The sequence below is a fragment of the Cynoglossus semilaevis genome, chromosome 11 (genome assembly GCF_000523025.1).
Source record: "Cynoglossus semilaevis isolate Cse_v1.0 chromosome 11, Cse_v1.0, whole genome shotgun sequence".
Taxonomy (NCBI): Eukaryota; Metazoa; Chordata; class Actinopteri; order Pleuronectiformes; family Cynoglossidae; genus Cynoglossus; species Cynoglossus semilaevis.
The window spans coordinates 13,468,659-13,487,688 of NC_024317.1; the positions used below are offsets into that span (position 1 = coordinate 13,468,659).

Here is a 19,030-nt window from a genome sequence, read left to right on the forward strand (position 1 = left end):
TGCTCCCCCAAAAATGAAATGCCTTTCTTGGATATCCTGACATTACCAATCCAATGAAGTAGTTGTTGTTGTACCCTAAATAAAATGCTTGCATTGTTTTGCATCTGTGTGCCACTTAAGTGCTTCTCACCAGGGGAACTGTTAGCCCTGAGGTCATTCTACTTCAAATATTGTTCTTCTTAAAGAGCCCCTTAAGACAAATATGACAAAGGTAATAACAATATAAATACATTTAAAATAATGAGGAAATAATTTGTTCTGAGTAATGTTATTTTGTATTTTACCATGAAATGTAAATATTTCTTTACTCCAGTACATTTTCTATAACACAATAACCAGACCTTATGAAGCTCGAAGTGACTTTGGTTTTCTGTTTCCAGTGTTCAACCTAGGTTTATTAGTACAGTTTTTCTTTTGAAGTAAATACGAGGACTAAAAGAAACTAGTTGAGCGACTCAACATTTGCCTTCTCAAACATTGGAAAGACCTGCCCAAACAGACACATGCGCACGCACACACACCTCACATCAGTCTGTTGAACAGAAAACACAGCAGTTAATCTCCAACTGTTGAAGAGAGAAGGCAGACGACAGGAGACGAGCCACTTCAAGTTGGAGAGAATGTGGGACAACAGCTGACCGCAGAGCTGAAGGTGAAGGAGCATCGTAACCACCATCATCATCATCATCATTGTCATCATCATCATGTCCATTAGCGTGAATTTACGCAGGATCTTCAACCTACCTGGGCGGTCAGACAGAAAAGTGGAACTCAATTTTAGAGGTCAGTGAAACAATCATTTTGTTTGTGTGTATATAAATGCTAAAAAATGTACAAGAAAATCAATTAAAACTGTTCATGAGCAAAATTAGGTTTTTAATTCATTTTAAATTTTCCCCTAACCAGGATGTCAAATATTTTTTCCACATTTTGCAACCATTCTCTAAAGATGCAATTTATGAAGTATTAATCATTGTTGTGACTGCTACAGTTTATGTACAGGATAAACATTTGAAATATCATTCATAATAACTTTAACTTTAATTAATATTGACTGTTTTGAACCACTTTACTTTTTTTTTTAAACTTTTGTTAACTTGACGCCTCTGTCACACTGTATCACCTGTTTTTCTCTTCTCTCCAGGTTTTGTCTATAAAACCAGAGTCCTTCAGTGTGAAAATTTGGCCATCTTCAACGAGGTGAGTCAGAACACTGCTGTCATCGTCCCAAAAAACAAAACACATCCAAAAGTTAACAAAAAACAAGAAATAAAATAGATTTTGCATTGTTCATTGAGAATTTGCAGAAAATCTGTAATACTGTAATTGTGTAATTTTAAATTTTTAAGTGAACTTTTCCTCACCACAACCAAAGTACATCGTGTACATTACATGATGATTTTCTACTCAGGCCAGTGGTTTGTCAAAGTGAGTCTCCTCACTTTAATCCATTTCTTTTCCCGTGATATTATTACAAGGCTACTATATCATTGCTCAGTATTTGAACCTGTTATAAGTTAACCGTTAGCCTGAGAAAACTATTCAACTTTTTAAGAAATACAATTTGTTGGTTAGAAGTTGGCCATTGGTTTTGGAGGGAGTATGAAGCAGCTGAGATTTCAGATCACCTTAATTGTAGTTAACCTTTTGTAACAAACGAAGGGACCAAGAGACAGATGAATGGGAGACTGGGAAATGTAGGTCTTCCTCAGAGTAAAAATATTTTAACAAGACTGATAAAGAACTACTGCTCCTACAGTGCAAACACAAACACACAATCTGGTTTTCATGAGATGTGAGCACTCTACATAGACGTAATGCATTCCCTAACTCCTCACCCTAACTTTAACAATAACAAGTGGATACCTAATCATAATCCTTACTAAATCTTAAACTTTAAAATACTCTCTTTCGTAGTGGGGACTTGAAAAATGTCCCCACTGGGACAAAGAGCCCGCACGATAAGGCATTAAACCAAGAAATGTCCACACAAGGATATGCAAACACACACACACACACTTCTTCTTCAGTCTCATTTATCTCCATGCGGCGGAGTCAGACAGGGAAACATGACATGCACCAGCTCAGGTCACACCTGGAGAACAAACACGTCATGACTCAGTCGCTGCACAGAATAGCTCAGATACTGCAGTGACTTTATCTGATCTCTCTTCAACAACAGCTACTGATGTCATCAAATGGGTGGAGTTCCATCCAACACACATTGTCTCTCTTTTATAATTATTTCACATGGAGATTCTGTTTAGATTACTTTCCTCTGGACTGAACAGTAGTTCTACGTTAGTCCCAATATGAACTCCGTCTTATTTTGCATACTTTAAATTTTATTTTTTAATCCTCACACTCGTGCAAAGCCTAGGCTGCAACTTGTTCAGATCAACATGTGAATCATCAGCGGAAGTGGATCCTGGACCTAAGAGTCTAGTTTCCAGATCTTGGAAAAAATTAAAATGCCGTAATATTCCTTGAGTAAAAAATGGACAACTATTCTATTCTTCTCCATTGTATGTGAGTTAGAATATTACACAAGGAAAGTGTTGTTCAGTGGTAGCTCCTGTGTAAACATTATATCAGGAAGCAACATTTTTTCCTTGCAGTAAAAAAGTGTGTTTTTAAGGAGTGTCTTTGGGTTTTGGTATCGATTCAAGACCTTTCCAGGCACAAACATTGACCTTTCAGGAGACAGAAAATCCAAAGTCTGGTCCCCCTAAACTCAATAGGTATGCATATGCGTGTGTGTGTAAGACAGAGGATGGTATAGCTATATATTGTACCTTGAGGGTACAATGTTATGGAACAATACCATTGTTTTGAGGACGTTGTGTCCTTGTTGGTACGTTGTGCAGGTCCCCATAGAGTGAAAGGGTGTTTTATAGCACAATATTTATTTTGGAGTTAGGATTAAAACTAGACCCAGATTAAAGTTATTAAAGAATATATTGTTTAGGATTAGACATATAGTAGTTAGTGGTTATGCCAATATAGTGGTTGAGGTTAACGTTGTGTCCATGGGATGATTATGGTTGAATATAGTTGGGTCTCAGAGGAGGTGACAACAGCTCTGAGGCTACAGAATTCATCCTCTACTCACAAGGTCTGTGTTTGACCCAGTTGCATGTCTTTGTGCTCCTGAGCAAGTTACCCATCATTCCTCTGCCCTGACCAACAGGGAGGGTTGTGTCAGGAATGATAACACACTTAGGAACTGTGCCAATGTAAGACACAGATGTCCAGTTAAGAAGGCTTCAGGTTCGAGTCCTCATCAGTAATGTGATTATAACATGATATTATTATTGTGTCATTTCAAGTTAGTATTGTGTAAAAACAGCCTGCCCATTGTTGTGGTCATTGGTGTTGCTCTTTGAATGTGTCTGGTAATGTCAATAATTACAATTAGATATTTGACTCAAATTCCTCTTCTACCTTTTCTACCAGTATTACTATAAATCAATTTATATGAGAATGAATTGCACTTTATAACTACAGCAGTAAGTAAATATAGTAAATAATTCATAATCTGTATGTAATCACCTATATATCAACAGAAAAAAAAGATTTTGTTGTCATTGTCTCACCCTTTCTTTCTCTCTTTCTCTCTCTCTCTCTCTCTGTGTGTACAGTATTTCCGTTGGCCTCACTATGGTAAAGTGGTCAAAGATGAGGTTTTTACTGTCAGTGTCTACAACATCAGTAGAGTCTTCTCAAACAGGTAACACAAGCCCACCAACACATAGATATAGAATTGTCTTGTTTGATGTCCCTCAACATATGGGAGGAGTGGGGGTCTATCTGTACTATATTGTAAGATATATTGTTATTTTAAACATAAGAAATTGATGGAAATAAAAAAGGTGAACAAATAAACCGACAGCCACTGTTTGGACTCCAATGTGGAACACCTGGAAAATGTTAAAACAGGTCTGAACGATAACTGAAGCAAAAATACAGAGCTACTACCAGGCTGAGATAGAAAGTCAGATGTTGGGCCAGCAGGTGGCGATAACTGGCAGAATCAAAAACATGGAAATACAACTAGAAACAAAGGCTGGTCTCTGCACAGCACTGAGAGAGGGAAGGGGGGAGAGAGACAGGTAATTAGGAAAGACAGGTGAGGAGATAACAAGATACAGGTGGAGAGGGTTGGCCAATCACTGAGGAGGGAGACAGAGGAGACAGGTCAGGTGGGAGTGGAGCACCTCAGGGAGAAACAGGCCGAGACAAAAGGGTAACTAAAATGTAAACTGATAAGAAACAGAAAAAACGTAACGTTGTAATTATGGAACATAACTTAAAAATACTTAACGAGGCTGCTGAATATAAAAATTAAAAACAGTAAAAAAAAAAAACACATCTTTGTTTTCACCACAGTTGTCTGGATAACCATAACCGTGTGTGCTTGTGTTTGTGTTTTGCAGACTGCTGGGTAAACTTGTTGTCAGTCTACAGCATGTTGTTACCTCTGGGAGGCTGTTGCTACGGGAACCACTCACCGATGCCAACTACTGCCTGACTACTGTAATGACACCAACACATACTGATACTAATATTGTCTAATGCTTATGCTTTATTTATAAATTAATTTTATTTTGTTTTTTATGTTTAGCTGGATATAATAGCTGGTAAGCATTAAATAAATGGTTGTTGTCACTTTTGTTCTTCTATTTCTGTAGATCTACGTAGAACTAGATATAACCTATCATCCAGTTGAGGGAAACTGGGAGGAACTGGACTTCCTGAAGGTTGAAGACAAGGAGAAAGACAAAGACGAGTGAGACCATCTCCTTGGTCAACTGGATATTCTTGGACAGAATAAATTACTCTCTGGAAGTTGTGTGCAAATAGATGCAGACTCAGAAAACATTAGCATTAGCTTTAGCAAAGACAAAAGACATGAAGTGGTAATACATTTGCTTTTCAAACTAAGAACTGGAGATAAATCCAGTTTGGTCACATGAATGGTCCCTCGTACAGCCTGTGAGAAATTTCCAAAGTAACTCAAGTTCCTCCACTGCTATGGATAATTTAGATAATCTACAGACTAAGATTATTGAGACTTTATGTCAGAGCTTAGCAGATATCTCACTGAACTTCCTCTTTCTCCTTTCTTCCTCAGATCTGCTGTGGTCATCCGAAATGACGCTTTTGATGACACAGAAAGGTGAATGAATGTTACTCCCTCAGATCGTCCCCTCAAAACCTACTAATATTCTAGTCTCAGTCATCCTCTTGTTTCTTTAAGTGTTAAATCTCAGTTGTGAGTCATATGAGAAAAGTATATTTGTATATTGTTTTTCTAATAAATACAAATAATTAGTTGTTTTTTTTTTTAATGAGCCACGCATAACCGGACAAGAAATAAAGTTTAGTTTCATTTTTCTTCTCTCAGTCAGAAGAATATCTTTCGCCCAAATGAGCTGGAGAGAGAGGTCCGTCGTCTTGGGCAAAGTTTACTCCTGTCTGGAGAAGAAGACGAGGATGACATGAATGATGATTATGATGACGACCTGGAAACTTCCAACATCATCCTTACTCCTCTGTTGAGGTCAGTTCACCTGAATGTGTTGAAGTTGTGTCCAATTATTGTACACTACTAACAAGTTATGTTAAATCAACAATGTGTGCTTGTGTCTCTGTAGCCGGTGCAGACCACTGTCCAGACGGGTTGCTGAAGAGACACCCAGGATTCAGAGTTTTCAGGTGAGAAACTCTAATCCATCCATCTAAGCACCCATCCATCCATCCATCCATCCATCCATCCATCTATCCATCCATCCATCCATTCATCCATCCTTTCAATTAATACTCACAACAGGAGATGAACTGGCCATGTCCCATAGATCTGACTTGGGTCATAATAAACAAACCTGACATCATACATTATTAGAGATTTCCCAGAATTAGTAATTATCTTTCCATGAAAATGATCAATTATATCATAAATACAGTGAAATACTTTATAGTATTGCACTAACTCTGTGTTAAACACTACATTTGATGCTGCTGCACTGAAACACACACACTGAACCTATTGTTGGGTATTAAGTATATTTTCTGGGTGTTTGTATTTAAAAGGAGCATTCTAATTTTTTTTTCTGCCATAAACAACTCAGTCCTGATATGTGTGTGTTTTTGTGTGTGTTTAGATAAACGTAAACATCCTGGAGGCGCAGAAGCTTGCTGGTGTGAACATTAACCCGGCAGTTTTTATCAGGGTGGGAGATCAGAAAAGACACACAATGACACAAAAGTCAACAAACTGTCCTTATTACAGTGAGGTAAAAAACTCCCAACAAGTTCAACAATTTAGACTCAAACACAGGGGTCTGTGTAAGATAATGAATGTATTCAAATGTACCTCCTCTCTCCTGTCAGAACTTCCTGTTTGAGTTTCAGGAGGCTCCACAGGTTCTCTTTGATAAAGTCATAGAGATAAAGGTGAGTTCCACTCTTTTTCAAATTTCAAATTTGACCTTTTTTATTTTCAAACAAAAACACTGCCAGTGTCACCTGCTCTCAGGTGTTCCACAGACGGATTCTGGCCTTCCTCATGACCCACATCGGAACATTTAAAATTGACATCAACACCATTTACAACCAAACAGGTGATGAGCACAGCTAATGTCACATGTGCTCCAACTACAACCACAGCTGCGGACACTGACCTCTGACCCCTCTGCATTTACAGACCATCGCTTTTACCAGAAGTGGGCCCCTCTCACGGACCCTGCAGACACCAGGTCAGGGATTAGGGGTTACGTTAAAGCCACCCTGAGTGTGTTGATGAAGGGAGATGCTGTAGACATGTCCAGTCTGCTGCAGTCACAGTCATGTTCATCTGGAGCCAGCGATGACATCGAAAGGTAGTAATGCAGTCATTCAGTCAGTTTCATTTTCAGCTACATGGAGGAGTAGTTACAGTAAGAAGACACTACACTGCCTTAAGCAGGTAAGCAGGTCTGGCTTCTGATGTTCCTATTTTCACAGGAACCTTCTGCTCCCTCGAGGTATGCCCTCAGAGCGTCCGTGGGCTCGATTCCGCATCCGTATATACAGAGCTGAGGGCCTTCCCACCATGGATGAGGGTCTTATGGCTAAAATGTCGAGGGTTACAGACAGAACTGTCTTCATTGACCCTTATGTGAAAGTGACCTTTGCAGGACAACAAGTGAGGAGACGTGAAGAAAATTAGAAACTCTGTTTAGTTGGAGAATTCAATTTTACATCTAGTCTGTATATCCACAAAACATTCTAGGGGGAAACATCCGTGGCCAGCGCTACCAGCTGTCCAGTGTGGAATGAGGAAATCAACTTCATCGAACAGTTTCCTCCTCTCGCACAACGGATCAGGATCCAGGTGCTTGACGATGCCAAAATGGGAGACATTGCCCTGGCAACACACTTCCTGGATCTGCTGCAGATTTCTGATCCCACCAGGAACGGTACAGTCTGACCAGCACTCTGCACATGCTCAGTGTAACAATTGAGTTGGAATGACTTCTAAATGGATTTTTCTTTTATTCCAATCTGAGTTTTGTTAAATCGCGATATTTCACGGTATTTTTAAATTATTTTCGTGATTAAAAAACATTTACAGTTAACAAACTTTAATTTTCTTCACAATAATGTGCGCACTGTGCCTGGCCTTTCATATACTGTCCGTCCGTCTTGGCCACTATGCACTCCTCTGTTCACTCTCCTCTCTAACTTAGTCCTGGCTCCTACTAATATAAGGAGAGGAGCAGATTACTCCCATTGCGCTCACCTGCGTCCAGGAATGCATCACTGCTCCCGTGCTCTCCCTCCTGCAGCTGAGCACTAACCTTCGCAGAGGCTATATTTCATTTATGTTTCATTTATTTACGTAATATGTATGTCTTATATTTCCTTTGTACAACTCTACTGTGCATGTAATTGTATGGGAAAGGGTGATACAGTCTAGGGAGGGTTGAGGGTTGAGGGGGGTAAATACGTATATACGTAAATGATATAATCACTATCTCGCCTCTACTTCGTGGGTTTTCCCTTTTCGTGGTGGCTCTTGGAACGCAACTACCGCGATAGGAGAAAAGTCTGTAAAGTGTATCATGTTTATTTAGATTTTTTTTTTTTTTGCACATTGTTGGAGTATGTGACATTTGTCTGTTGTTTGCAGGATTTAACCCTACTTTTGGTCCATGCTGGGTGAACTTGTACGGCTCCCCACAGAACTCCACGCTTGGAGACGTCCACCAGGTACAACAAATGTCAAATCTTAAGCATTAAATTTAGAAAATAAACAATTGAATCTATAACTTTTCATAGCACAATGAGATCCATCTCTGTTCAAGACATCAGTCTTTTTTGTTTTGTTTAAATAGTTATATGTATTTCTTATACATAAAAAAATTGTGCACATTGAATCTCTGAGCAACCATTGAAGATGAATGGAAATAGACTAATGATCATGGCCTCTCTCTCTTTCTCTCTCTTCCCAGGCTTTAAACCAAGGTCTGGGTGAAGGAATATTTTATCGAGGTCGTGTCCTGGTTGCTCTCTGTGTTGAGGTTTACGTGTCACCGTCTGCACCTGTGGTAGATGCAGCATCAGCTGGAAAGGTATCCCCTCCCTGAAGTTGGTAAAAAGTGCTCAATCATTTGTCAGGTTTATCACCTGACAAATGATGCATGACCACAGCTCATCTTTGTACAGATAAAGCCATGCATGACCACAGCTCATCTTTGTACATCACCTACTTTCCTCTGCACTTCAGGGGAAGGGGGCACTGGGTAAGTTGGGACTGAGGAAGAAGAGGACCAGCAAGAAGAAGGATAAAAATGATGGTTAGTCTTTTGTATACTATGAAGAAAACTATGATAGGGTCTGAATGAGTTGAATTCTGACTGCCTTTTGTTTCCCATAGCATCAATGGCTGACAGTGAATCGGGGGAGGCAGGGATTGAGGTCCCGGAGTCTGTTACTGTGGAGACTGAGGAGACACATCCCCTCCCTGAAGTCAGTGCTTCCAACCACCAATGTCATTTTTTATTCATGAACATTAGCTTTTATTTTTAGTGGAGCTCCATGTTCCATGTTATTTTCCCCTTCATACTTCGAGAGTTTATAAACACCTTATAAATAAGACAACATGTCTGCTGTCATTTTTGAATGTCCATTTTTTCATCCGCAGGGTTTCCTGGGAGAGTTGGAGGATTTCCTGTTGTTTGCGTCTATATTTGAAATAACCATGATGGATCCGTCTGTAGGAACAAGACCACTGACCTTTGAACTGTCCATAGGTAAAAAGGTTAACCAACCCAATGTCTAGCAAGTTGGTAAAAAAATAAAGCCATATGAACTCTTATAGGGTGAAGTGATGCTTTTGTTTTTATGTTTTTTCTAACAAATTACTTAGTTAATTTTTTAAATACTGTTTTAATCTCTTTAATTCTTATTGGGCCAAGGTGGAACCTAGTTGATATTGAAATGATGTGGTAAAATCAACTTCAAGAAACGTTTTTTAAGCAAACTCCTGAGCTTCACCAACTGTTCTGTGACTTACAGGTAATTATGGGAAGGTAGTGAGGATGAAGAAATCTAAAAAGAACCAGAGTAGGGAGGAGCTACGGAGGAGCAGGGAGGATCTGCAGGGTAGCAGGGATGACCTGAGCGAGGAGACACAGAATCTGCTAGACTCAGAAGAGGAGCTGGACCGAGAGGAGGTTCAGGAACAGGAACCAGAGATGAGATCAGTGTCTGATCCCATGAGACCGGAGCCCACTGAGTATGACAGGTAAATAATCCCTTCTGCAACTCATTGGTAAACAATTGTCATTCCATCTATCCTTGATGTCTGTCTGTGTCACAGGTCCTATCAGTGTGTCCCCCTCCAGCCCCCCTCTGTGAAACAGAAGCCCTGTCTGTTCATCTGGACTCAGTATGAAGATCACAGTTTTCGTTTCTATCAGACGAACTGGCTCAGCAAGATGGCAGACCGGCTGGTAAGAGGCCGCTGTTTATGATGTTTTCCAAAAATAATGTGATATTCGTGAAATTTCTACTCTAGTTGGACCATTTGTTGTCAGAGAGAAACAAAAACGTCATGAAGTACTACATGTCTGTCCATGTAGGAGATGGGTCTGGACGATGTAGAACGTCTCCTGAGAAGACCGAGGAGTAATGCCAAGGAGCGCCTGGTGGAGGTGCTGCTCGGCCTAGTAGCCTCCTGCAGGTAGGTATCTTCTTGTGAAAATACTCTGTCTCTGACTCTTCTGTCTTCACCTAAACTTTTTGCCGTCTGTTTGCAGGCAGTTTAGTGTGTTTGGAGAACGAAGGTCTCAGTTTCGACCCAACCATCTGGACAAATGCAGAAGGGGTTTTATAAAGAAGAACCTGGTGAGTTTCTTCTTTTCTGTCACAGTCTGTGTCCCATCCAGTCTATCACCTCATTATCTATACGTTTTGACCTCAGATCCTCCTGGCTAGACAAGCTGTGAGAGCCAAGCGCAGGATAACTAGGAAGAACACTAAACAGCGTTTAATGGACAGCAGAAAACTCCTGAAGAAACTTCGCTTCCTGTCTAAAGAGGTTGGAAACACCTCACCTTATGACCTCATTAAGACTTGATTGGTTGTAGTGTATAGAATGACTAAAGTCTGTCTCCTCTACTGCACAACAGCCCCAGAGCACCATCCCAGATGTGTTCCTGTGGTTGCTGAGAGGAACCAAGAGATTGGCTTACATCAGGATTCCATCCCACTCCATCTTCTATGCACTGGTGGAGGAGCAAAAGGGGCGGGACTGTGGTCGGGTCACCACCTTCTACATGAAGGTATTTTAAATAAAACATTATCTCCAACATGTGACATTTACAAACTGTCTTAACATCCATTCCAAAGTAGCTGATTGATTATTGATTGACAGTTCGTTCCATGTCTATTTAGTCTCCAGGAAGTTCATCAAGTGAGATCTTTGCAAAGCTGGAGGTCTACTTATGGTTCGGCCCTTCCAAATACAGTAAAGAGGCCACTGGCTCCCTGCCACAGGAGTTCCTGCCCATCTATGCGGAGGAAGATGAAGATGAGCAGAAGAATGCCCAGGGAGATGGAAAAAGGAAGCTTCCCATTTGTCTGTCCTGTCAGGGTAAATGAGCTTCACCACTATCATTCCTCCTGACATTTCATTCCTGGTGGTCCTGAGTTTCCTGCACAGGTGACGGTACATTTTCCTTTTTCCTTTACAGACAGCAGGTACTTCCAGTTACGATGTCACATGTACCAGGCCCGAGGTCTGATTGCAGCAGATGACAACGGCCTATCAGATCCTTTTGCTAAAGTTATCTTCTCCACCCAGTGTCAGGTCACCAGGGTAGGAGCAGCTGTTACGTTGGTTTAAGTTAGTTCTACATACCTAGTACATTTGTAGACTTATTTTTTACTGTGTTTTTTTTTTCTCAGCTGTTGAATCAAACGCTGTCTCCAGCCTGGTGTGAGTGTCTGCTGTTTGACAGAGTCCTGCTGGAAGGAACAAGGGAGGAGCTTGAAGGAGACCCGCCCCTCATCATCATCAACATCTTTGACCATGATGCAGTGGTAAAGAAGGACTTTATCATTTTTATGTGTCGTCATGGTAGCATTCATTTCATGACATGGGATGTTTTTATGTTGCAGGGCAGTCCAAAGTCTTTGGGTCGGGCCTATGCTTACCCAGAGTTCAAACCTGTGGAACTTTTCTACAAGAAGCCCTCTCTACGCTTCTTTGACATCAGCAAAGGCCGAGCTGCCACTGGAGAACTGTTGGCTGCCTTTGAGCTTATTGAGCTGGACTACTCCTGCTTTGGAGAAGTAAGTCCAGTCAACAGCCAACACACCAGCCATTGACTTACTGAACGCAGTTTGTTTGTCTGTAAATTGTCAATAATATTGGATCATGTGTTTATTATCTCCTGAACAATGTCATCAAACATTAACATTCCCATTTCTGTTTCTGCTCTATCTTATATCTAGCCCGGTCTTCCAAAAACTGTGGACCCTCAGGAACTGACCCTCAAGGAGGATGAGAGATATTACAACATTCCAGAAGGAGTCCGCCCAGTTCTGAAGACCTTCAGGATCGAGGTCTCTCACACACACACACACACACACACACACACACACACACACCAAAGACCATACATAGACCCTGCAGATGACATGTGTCTACTTTATAGGAAAATCCTTTAAGAGGTTGGAGAGTGATTGACAGGAAATAAATCTTTCTCTAGATTATATGTGTCAAAGTTAAGGCCCGCGGGCCAAATGTGGCCCATTAAGTCATTTTGTGTGGCCTGCTGTTGCTTGAAGTGTTTGTCTTATAATGAAGTCCATGCTGCTTAACCAGATAAATTGTTTTTTTACTACACAGAGCTGTATACAGTATTTGTAACTTGAATAAACAATAATCATTTGCAGAAACATGTATTAATACGTTATTGAGTAGTTACTGTACAGTCTTCCAGTTACAATCTGCCCTTCAAGGGGAACTGTTTTACTGATGTGGCCCCCCAATAAAACCAGTTTACACCCCTGCTTTAGATGGTCACAGTGTTGATGGGATGTCACACTTACAGGATGTCTCATAATTTGAATCTTCAGGTGCTGTTCTGGGGTCTTCGGGAACTGAAGAGGGTGCAGCTGTTTGAGGTGGAGCGCCCCCTAGTGAGGGTTGAGTGTGCAGGTCATCGGCTGGAGTCTGAGGAGATCGAAAGCTACAAAGATCATCCAAATTTTAAAGAGCTGGTCCGCTACATCGACGTGGTCTGCTTTCATTAATCGCAAAAACATGCTTTTAGCTTTAAACATTCAAGTTTAATTACATTTTTTTGTGATACATTTTTACGATATATAACTAATATATATATATATGTACATGTATACAAACAGAAACTTCCAGAACAGGCCTACCTTCATCCTCCTCTTACTTTGTTTGTGGTTGAACATCGTGCTTTTGGTCGCATTGCTTTGGTTGGGTCTAATGTGGTTCAAAGTCTCATGGATTACGCCCCACCTGAACTGGGAGGGGGCTTAGAGGAAGAAGATGAGGAGGAGCCTAAACCAAGAGGTACAAACTACCACAGTATTAAAGTTGGTCAATATTTGTATTGTTAAATAAAAAAAACAAATTTGCTCTCACTCTAGAATTATTGGATCGTTTTTGTTGTTGACATCATTCAATAAGCAGTTAGCTTGAAATTGTCACTGTGTCTTTTTCAGTTCCTTTGGTAAAGCTGGACCCACCAAAGGCCAACTCTTTAGGAGCCATAAAGAGAATTGGACTCAGTACCATGACTTTCAAACAGTCAAAGATTCCCATCAACCCTCTGCAGCTGGTTTGTGCTGGAAATAAGACTCTTCAATATTCCTGTTTCTGTACAAAAAAAGATGCTGATGTTGATGCTCGTTCTGCCCTTAAAGTCTCCTTTTAAGAGGCTGAAGAAAAAAGAGGAGGAGCTGGAAGAGGAGGTGCCAGAGAAGGAGGAGTTGGACTGGTGGTCCAAGTACTACGCTTCACTGTATGAGCTGGAAAAAGAGGTAGGTCCGTCCATCCATTCATCCGTCCATCCATTCGTCCATCCAAATGTCTTTCTTTTGATAGATCATGTGAAAATTACTTATTTAATGATAAATTAGTTGCACATTCTGCCTGTTTGTCTTGCAGGCTGCCAAAAAGGCAGAGATGGAGGAACAAACAGATGCAGGTACGGAAAATAATAATAAACTGCCAATGAATCAGTGTAGTAGCTTTATAAAACCTTCAGTTAAGCCTCACCTTTCATCGAGTTACAGAGAATACAATATTATATTTGGTACTGTAAGTTAAAAAAGGAAAGAACGGTGGTGTACAATATACACATATTTTCAAACTGAAAATAATTAAAAAGATTTAAATGAACCAGGCCAGAACTGCTTCAGATCAAACAGAAGACTACACATCTGTCCTTTTATCCTTGTTACATTCTGTGAACAGCTAAGTAATTTACTGTAAAGTCAGTGAAGATGAAGAACAACTTATCCGAGAGATAATCACAAATGTTCACGTTCAAGTTATTTTACTGATTTATTACTTTTTTTAATCTTTTCACAGAATTAAATACAATGAACCAATGATTTAAACATGAGTGAGAAAACACAAAATCCAAGTCTAAGTCTAATCTTATTTCAGATGCAGCACACATGTCCATGACTAACATTGAAGATGAAGAGGAGGAGGTTGTGGTGATTGACATCGAGCCTCCAAAACGAAAGCCGATTGCTACGCTGAAGGTCAGTGACAGGTCAGTGGCGGCTGACCTTAGACAGTCGGACTTTTCCTAAAAGTTTCTGCTGCGTTGGTCTGTGTCTTCAGCTGTATGCACGTGATCTGGAGATGGAGTACAAGCAGTTTCAAGACTGGCTGAAAATCTTTCCACTGTACAAAGGAAAGGCGCTGGGTGAAGACGAGGATGAGGATGAAGAGGACAGATGGATGGGAAAGTTTAAGGTGAAGCAAATGAGGATTGTTTTTTTTATGCTAATATTTTATGCTAATAAGTGACTAATATTTATCAATTTTCTATTCAGGGATCATTCCTGATTTATCCCATTAATCCAGAAGACACAGATGAAACCAAGTGTCAGATCACTGAAGGAATCCCCAAGAATTCCCCAATTAAAGTTTTGGTGCGAGTCTACATCATTAAGGTACTCCGTTTCTATGTGGATATTTATAAGTTATATTCCAGTATGAGCTCTACACATGTGTGCCTTATTATATTTGTGTTTATGTCCAGGCCACCAACCTGGCTCCCACTGACCCCAATGGAAAAGCTGATCCCTACCTGGTTTTAAAAGTTGGACCACAGAGCCAGAACACCAAGGACCGATACATCCCTAAACAGCTCAATCCAGTGTTTGGAGAGTCAGTGTCTGTCTGCACTACCGTGTATCTTTTTGGCTCTGTTCATAATGTCCCACCAAAACTGTCTCACTCTCCGACTGTCTCCCTCAGAGTCTTTGAATTCACTGTGTCCTTCCCACTGGAGACAGACCTGTTGATCAAGGTCATGGACCACGATCTTGTGGGCTCTGACGATGCCATTGGTGAAACACAGGTGGACCTGGAGAATCGCTTCTACAGTCGACACAGAGCCTCCTGTGGCCTGGCTCTTTACTACGACACGTTAGTACTCTGTCTCCACCACTGTCAGTGGTTCCTGAAGTCTTATCTTTTTTTTCTGTAGAGACCTGTAAATTTAGACAATTTGTTTTCGTTTAATAATTCTCTCTGTAGTAAGGAAATTGCACAGATTATGTATTTTTTCCTTTGTTTAAGTGAGTACTGTATAGAGAGCAATGAATTATAGCTATTACAGTGATTAAAATTGAATTCTATCATGTTATTTAAAGGAGAAAAGGCTTCTGGGAAAAACAGGTCTGCGGAGAGAGAAACACACATAGAACAGTTTTAATTACATTTAAAATTACAGAGTGTGTAGTCACAGCCAGTCTGGAACATAACTGTATAAAAAACACAAAGTAGTGATTAGAATTTTAATGATAGACCAAAAACAGTATAAAACTATGTTTTCATTTTTGTATTTAGAAAAAACATGTCCAGAAAAGCTGAAAACCTTTTTAAATTGACATATGATCCCAACACAAAACAAAAAAAATTCTCTCTTTCTGTTGTCCAACTTTTTCCAGTGATGGTTACAACATATGGCGTGATGCCAAAAAGCCGACCACTATCTTAGGCGAGTTCTGCAGGGAGAACAGCATCCCGGCTCCAGAGTACAGAACACAAGAGGTTAAAGTCCTCAACAAGATCTTCAAAATCCCACCCGACGCCATTCCTGAAGGTAGGTCTGATGTTCAGTGAGTGGAGGTGTCAGACAGACTGGGTCGTCATCTCAGTTACTCCTCCACAGATATGATTGTCATGCTAACTGTTGTCATTAACAGCTCTGCTGAAAAAGAACGAGCTCACGCCAGAGGAGGAGGAAGAGATGGAGGAACATGCAGCTCTGAGTGTGCTTCATCGCTGGGTGGAGATGAAGGAGTTCCTCCCTAGTGCCCTCCCTCTTGTTCCAGAACATGTGGAGGTCCGGTCCTTACAGAACCAGGACAAACCTGGAATGCCACAGGTGATTAAAAACAGAGGCAACAATTATATAATCAGTCAATAGCAGTACTTCATTAATCAGTAGTGTGTGTGTGTATGTGTGTGTGTGCTGCAGGGTTACCTTCATATGTGGGTGGACATGTTTCCCACTGATGTTCCAGCTCCGCCCCCTGTTGATATAAAGCTGCGTAAACCTGAGCAGTAAGTCAACGCTGTGTCACTAAGAGCTGAACATATTCCGTTATAGTAGAGAACACACTGTCATGTAGCACTGTGGCAACAGGTACGAGCTGCGGGTGATCATCTGGAACACAGACGATGTTTTTCTGGAAGACATCAACCCGTTCACTGGTGACCCGTCCTCCGACATCTATGTCAAAGGGTCAGACACGTTATTATTATTATTATTATTATTATTGTTATTATTATTATTATTATTATTGTTGTTGTTGTTGTTGTTGTTGTTGTTGTTGTTATTATTATTATTAAGTAACATGTTATTGAACATTAATCCTGGACATCCTCTGTCCAGATGGATTAAAGGACTGGAAAAAGACAAACAGGAGACCGACGTTCACTTCAACTCTCTGACTGGAGAAGGAAACTTCAACTGGAGGTTTCTGTTTCGTTTTGACTACCTTCCTACTGAGGTACACAGACAACCAACACTTTAATATGAATTGGAGCCAATGTCAAGGGTTGTAACATCTTCATATTTTAACAAAGCATTTTGCCAGACTTATTTCTGACAATAAATAATATGTTTTTGATTTTACTTATGGAAGTTTTTAACCAACCCCCCCTGCTGGTTAGCTTGTGGAAATGCCGTCAGGCACATGAAATTTTCTCAAGAAGACGATTCGCCTCTCATCCAAGAGGCATCTTCAGTTCTGAGAAAATTTCACGTCCAGTTGCCTAACGTAATTCTTCAACCTTGACCATGACCTGCATGATAGATATGCTGTCACTTTATATTTTCTCTTGTAGAAAGAGGTGGTTTATAAGAAGAAGGAGTCTTTCTTCTCTCTGGATGAGTCAGAGTTTCGACAGCCAGCTGTTCTGGTCCTGCAGGTGTGGGACTATGATCGAATTTTATCCAACGACTTCCTTGGTGAGTTCTGACAGAAACACACTTGTAGTAAAATTTATTTATTTTAAATTCAGTCGTTTTTTCGCCCTACTGATCCTTGTCAGTGTTCTGTCCTCGTTCTTTAAGGCTCCGTTGAGCTGCGTCTCAATGACATGGTGCGACCAGCAAAGTCGTCAGGTCTGTGCAAAATTGATTTGGCCAAGGATCGAGCCATGCCGCGATTCTCCATCTTTCGTTCCAAGAAGATGAAAGGCTGGTGGCCGCTGACCCGCCAGAAGACGGCCAAGGACTATGAGAGGGAGGAGAAGGAGAAAAAGGACAAGAAGAAGAAGAAGAAGAGCAAAGACAGAAGGAGCAGGATGAAGGAGGAGGAACTGCAGTTCACCGACAGCAGTGGCAACACTTTTCTGTTGATGGTAGAGAAGTACAGTCACACATGCTAACGCTATCTGTACCCCGCAATTGTTTTGATAATGACGACTGTGTGTGTGTGTCTGTTTGTGTAAAGGGGAAGGTGGAGGCTGAACTTCAGTTGGTGACGTTGGAGCAGGCGGAGGCCAACCCTGTGGGCCGGAAACGCAAGGAGCCAGAACCTCTGGACAAACCAAAGTATGAAACACACACACACTCATTCACACACACATGCATACTGGTGTTTGTCTTAACATGACGTGTCATAACGCCTGCCCTATAGTCACTAACCTGAACTTTAACTATTACAACTGTGCATTATTGCTAATCTGATTATAACCCTAACTCTAATCTGACCCTCAGTCTAATCCTAACACCATCTCACATTAGATTTCACATTTTAATACCTCAGAAATACATATAAATTACACCCGGTGTAGGATCAAAACTGTTTAATCTAATCTAATCTAATATAATCTCTCCACAATGACAAAGTTTCCCCACAACAAACTGTACCAGGATAAAAAACACACTAGTACTCACACAGTGTCTGATATATATAGTTGTATATATGGTTGTATAACTTTTTGACAACTACTTCCTTGTCGCCCGTCCAGTCGTCCGACCACCAACTTCAACTGGTTCATTAACCCCATGAAGACCTTTATCTTCCTCATCTGGAGGAAGTTCAAGAAGTTCATCATCGCTCTGATTATCCTGGGTGTCCTCACAGTCTTCCTGGTCCTCATTATCTACACTTTGCCTCAGCAAATCTCTTCACTCATTATCAATGGGTGAAGAAACCTGAGTGCAACGGATGCCGACATACAACAGCGCGTCATCAATCGTACTCCTGCGCCTGTTTTTGTCGGACTGGGTTTGTGAAAAGGAGAATTTCCAGTAATTCAAAAAACCGAACACCATCATAGACTGCACTACAATATTTGTTCACCTTTCAGCTTCATCATATGTACATATGAACACTGTTTAGTGTGGTTTACTGTATAATTGTTTTGTACAAATGTCTGTCTCATTTTACTGAGTCAGCACTTTTAAATGAAAATCAGATATTTTCTTTTCTTTTCATAGAAAAGAATAGGAAAGTAAAATGTATTTTCCCCTTTTTAATGACAGATCAGACAGATGGCAAAGTAAGTCAAGTAGTCTTAATTACTTAAGGTTGTACATTTCAACATCATTAAATTAAACATTTCAAAATTAACTAAATCTAATCATCAAATTGGATTTGAGCTCTCCTTTAATCAAACACGTGCTCATGTTTCTTTGTTTCTTTTTTCTTTCTATATATCTTTCATTTCGTCTCCCTTCTTAAAGAAACAGGTGAAACCCCAAAAGACCTAATATTTCTGACGATCTAACCTATCTCAGTTTTT

General features: G+C 40.5%; 1 protein-coding gene across 1 annotated transcript in view; it reads left to right on the forward strand.

Annotated features, from left to right (window-relative positions):
• The window catches only part of fer1l4 (fer-1 like family member 4), a 19,361-nt gene extending 657 nt beyond the window's left edge, over positions 1 to 18,704 (forward strand). Inside the window, exons 2-51 of the mRNA XM_008320722.3 lie at positions 121 to 211; positions 381 to 783; positions 1,145 to 1,200; positions 3,642 to 3,730; positions 4,437 to 4,536; positions 4,692 to 4,789; positions 5,135 to 5,179; positions 5,408 to 5,563; positions 5,658 to 5,718; positions 6,165 to 6,296; positions 6,394 to 6,456; positions 6,539 to 6,623; positions 6,707 to 6,881; positions 7,006 to 7,186; positions 7,274 to 7,460; positions 8,174 to 8,253; positions 8,496 to 8,615; positions 8,771 to 8,840; positions 8,921 to 9,012; positions 9,188 to 9,296; positions 9,562 to 9,790; positions 9,866 to 9,998; positions 10,128 to 10,228; positions 10,305 to 10,392; positions 10,469 to 10,585; positions 10,677 to 10,829; positions 10,942 to 11,140; positions 11,241 to 11,365; positions 11,455 to 11,589; positions 11,668 to 11,841; positions 12,004 to 12,114; positions 12,631 to 12,792; positions 12,919 to 13,096; positions 13,249 to 13,364; positions 13,450 to 13,566; positions 13,694 to 13,733; positions 14,198 to 14,298; positions 14,381 to 14,515; positions 14,596 to 14,715; positions 14,805 to 14,932; positions 15,023 to 15,193; positions 15,718 to 15,872; positions 15,976 to 16,157; positions 16,251 to 16,336; positions 16,419 to 16,517; positions 16,668 to 16,785; positions 17,123 to 17,246; positions 17,352 to 17,641; positions 17,734 to 17,834; positions 18,254 to 18,704. Coding sequence (XP_008318944.1) covers positions 705 to 783; positions 1,145 to 1,200; positions 3,642 to 3,730; positions 4,437 to 4,536; positions 4,692 to 4,789; positions 5,135 to 5,179; positions 5,408 to 5,563; positions 5,658 to 5,718; positions 6,165 to 6,296; positions 6,394 to 6,456; positions 6,539 to 6,623; positions 6,707 to 6,881; positions 7,006 to 7,186; positions 7,274 to 7,460; positions 8,174 to 8,253; positions 8,496 to 8,615; positions 8,771 to 8,840; positions 8,921 to 9,012; positions 9,188 to 9,296; positions 9,562 to 9,790; positions 9,866 to 9,998; positions 10,128 to 10,228; positions 10,305 to 10,392; positions 10,469 to 10,585; positions 10,677 to 10,829; positions 10,942 to 11,140; positions 11,241 to 11,365; positions 11,455 to 11,589; positions 11,668 to 11,841; positions 12,004 to 12,114; positions 12,631 to 12,792; positions 12,919 to 13,096; positions 13,249 to 13,364; positions 13,450 to 13,566; positions 13,694 to 13,733; positions 14,198 to 14,298; positions 14,381 to 14,515; positions 14,596 to 14,715; positions 14,805 to 14,932; positions 15,023 to 15,193; positions 15,718 to 15,872; positions 15,976 to 16,157; positions 16,251 to 16,336; positions 16,419 to 16,517; positions 16,668 to 16,785; positions 17,123 to 17,246; positions 17,352 to 17,641; positions 17,734 to 17,834; positions 18,254 to 18,434 — 6,147 coding nt within the window. The 5' untranslated portion in view covers positions 121 to 211; positions 381 to 704 and the 3' untranslated portion in view covers positions 18,435 to 18,704. The remainder of the gene's footprint in view (positions 1 to 120; positions 212 to 380; positions 784 to 1,144; positions 1,201 to 3,641; positions 3,731 to 4,436; positions 4,537 to 4,691; positions 4,790 to 5,134; positions 5,180 to 5,407; positions 5,564 to 5,657; positions 5,719 to 6,164; positions 6,297 to 6,393; positions 6,457 to 6,538; positions 6,624 to 6,706; positions 6,882 to 7,005; positions 7,187 to 7,273; positions 7,461 to 8,173; positions 8,254 to 8,495; positions 8,616 to 8,770; positions 8,841 to 8,920; positions 9,013 to 9,187; positions 9,297 to 9,561; positions 9,791 to 9,865; positions 9,999 to 10,127; positions 10,229 to 10,304; positions 10,393 to 10,468; positions 10,586 to 10,676; positions 10,830 to 10,941; positions 11,141 to 11,240; positions 11,366 to 11,454; positions 11,590 to 11,667; positions 11,842 to 12,003; positions 12,115 to 12,630; positions 12,793 to 12,918; positions 13,097 to 13,248; positions 13,365 to 13,449; positions 13,567 to 13,693; positions 13,734 to 14,197; positions 14,299 to 14,380; positions 14,516 to 14,595; positions 14,716 to 14,804; positions 14,933 to 15,022; positions 15,194 to 15,717; positions 15,873 to 15,975; positions 16,158 to 16,250; positions 16,337 to 16,418; positions 16,518 to 16,667; positions 16,786 to 17,122; positions 17,247 to 17,351; positions 17,642 to 17,733; positions 17,835 to 18,253) is intronic.
• The last annotated feature ends 326 nt before the right edge of the window (positions 18,705 to 19,030 follow it).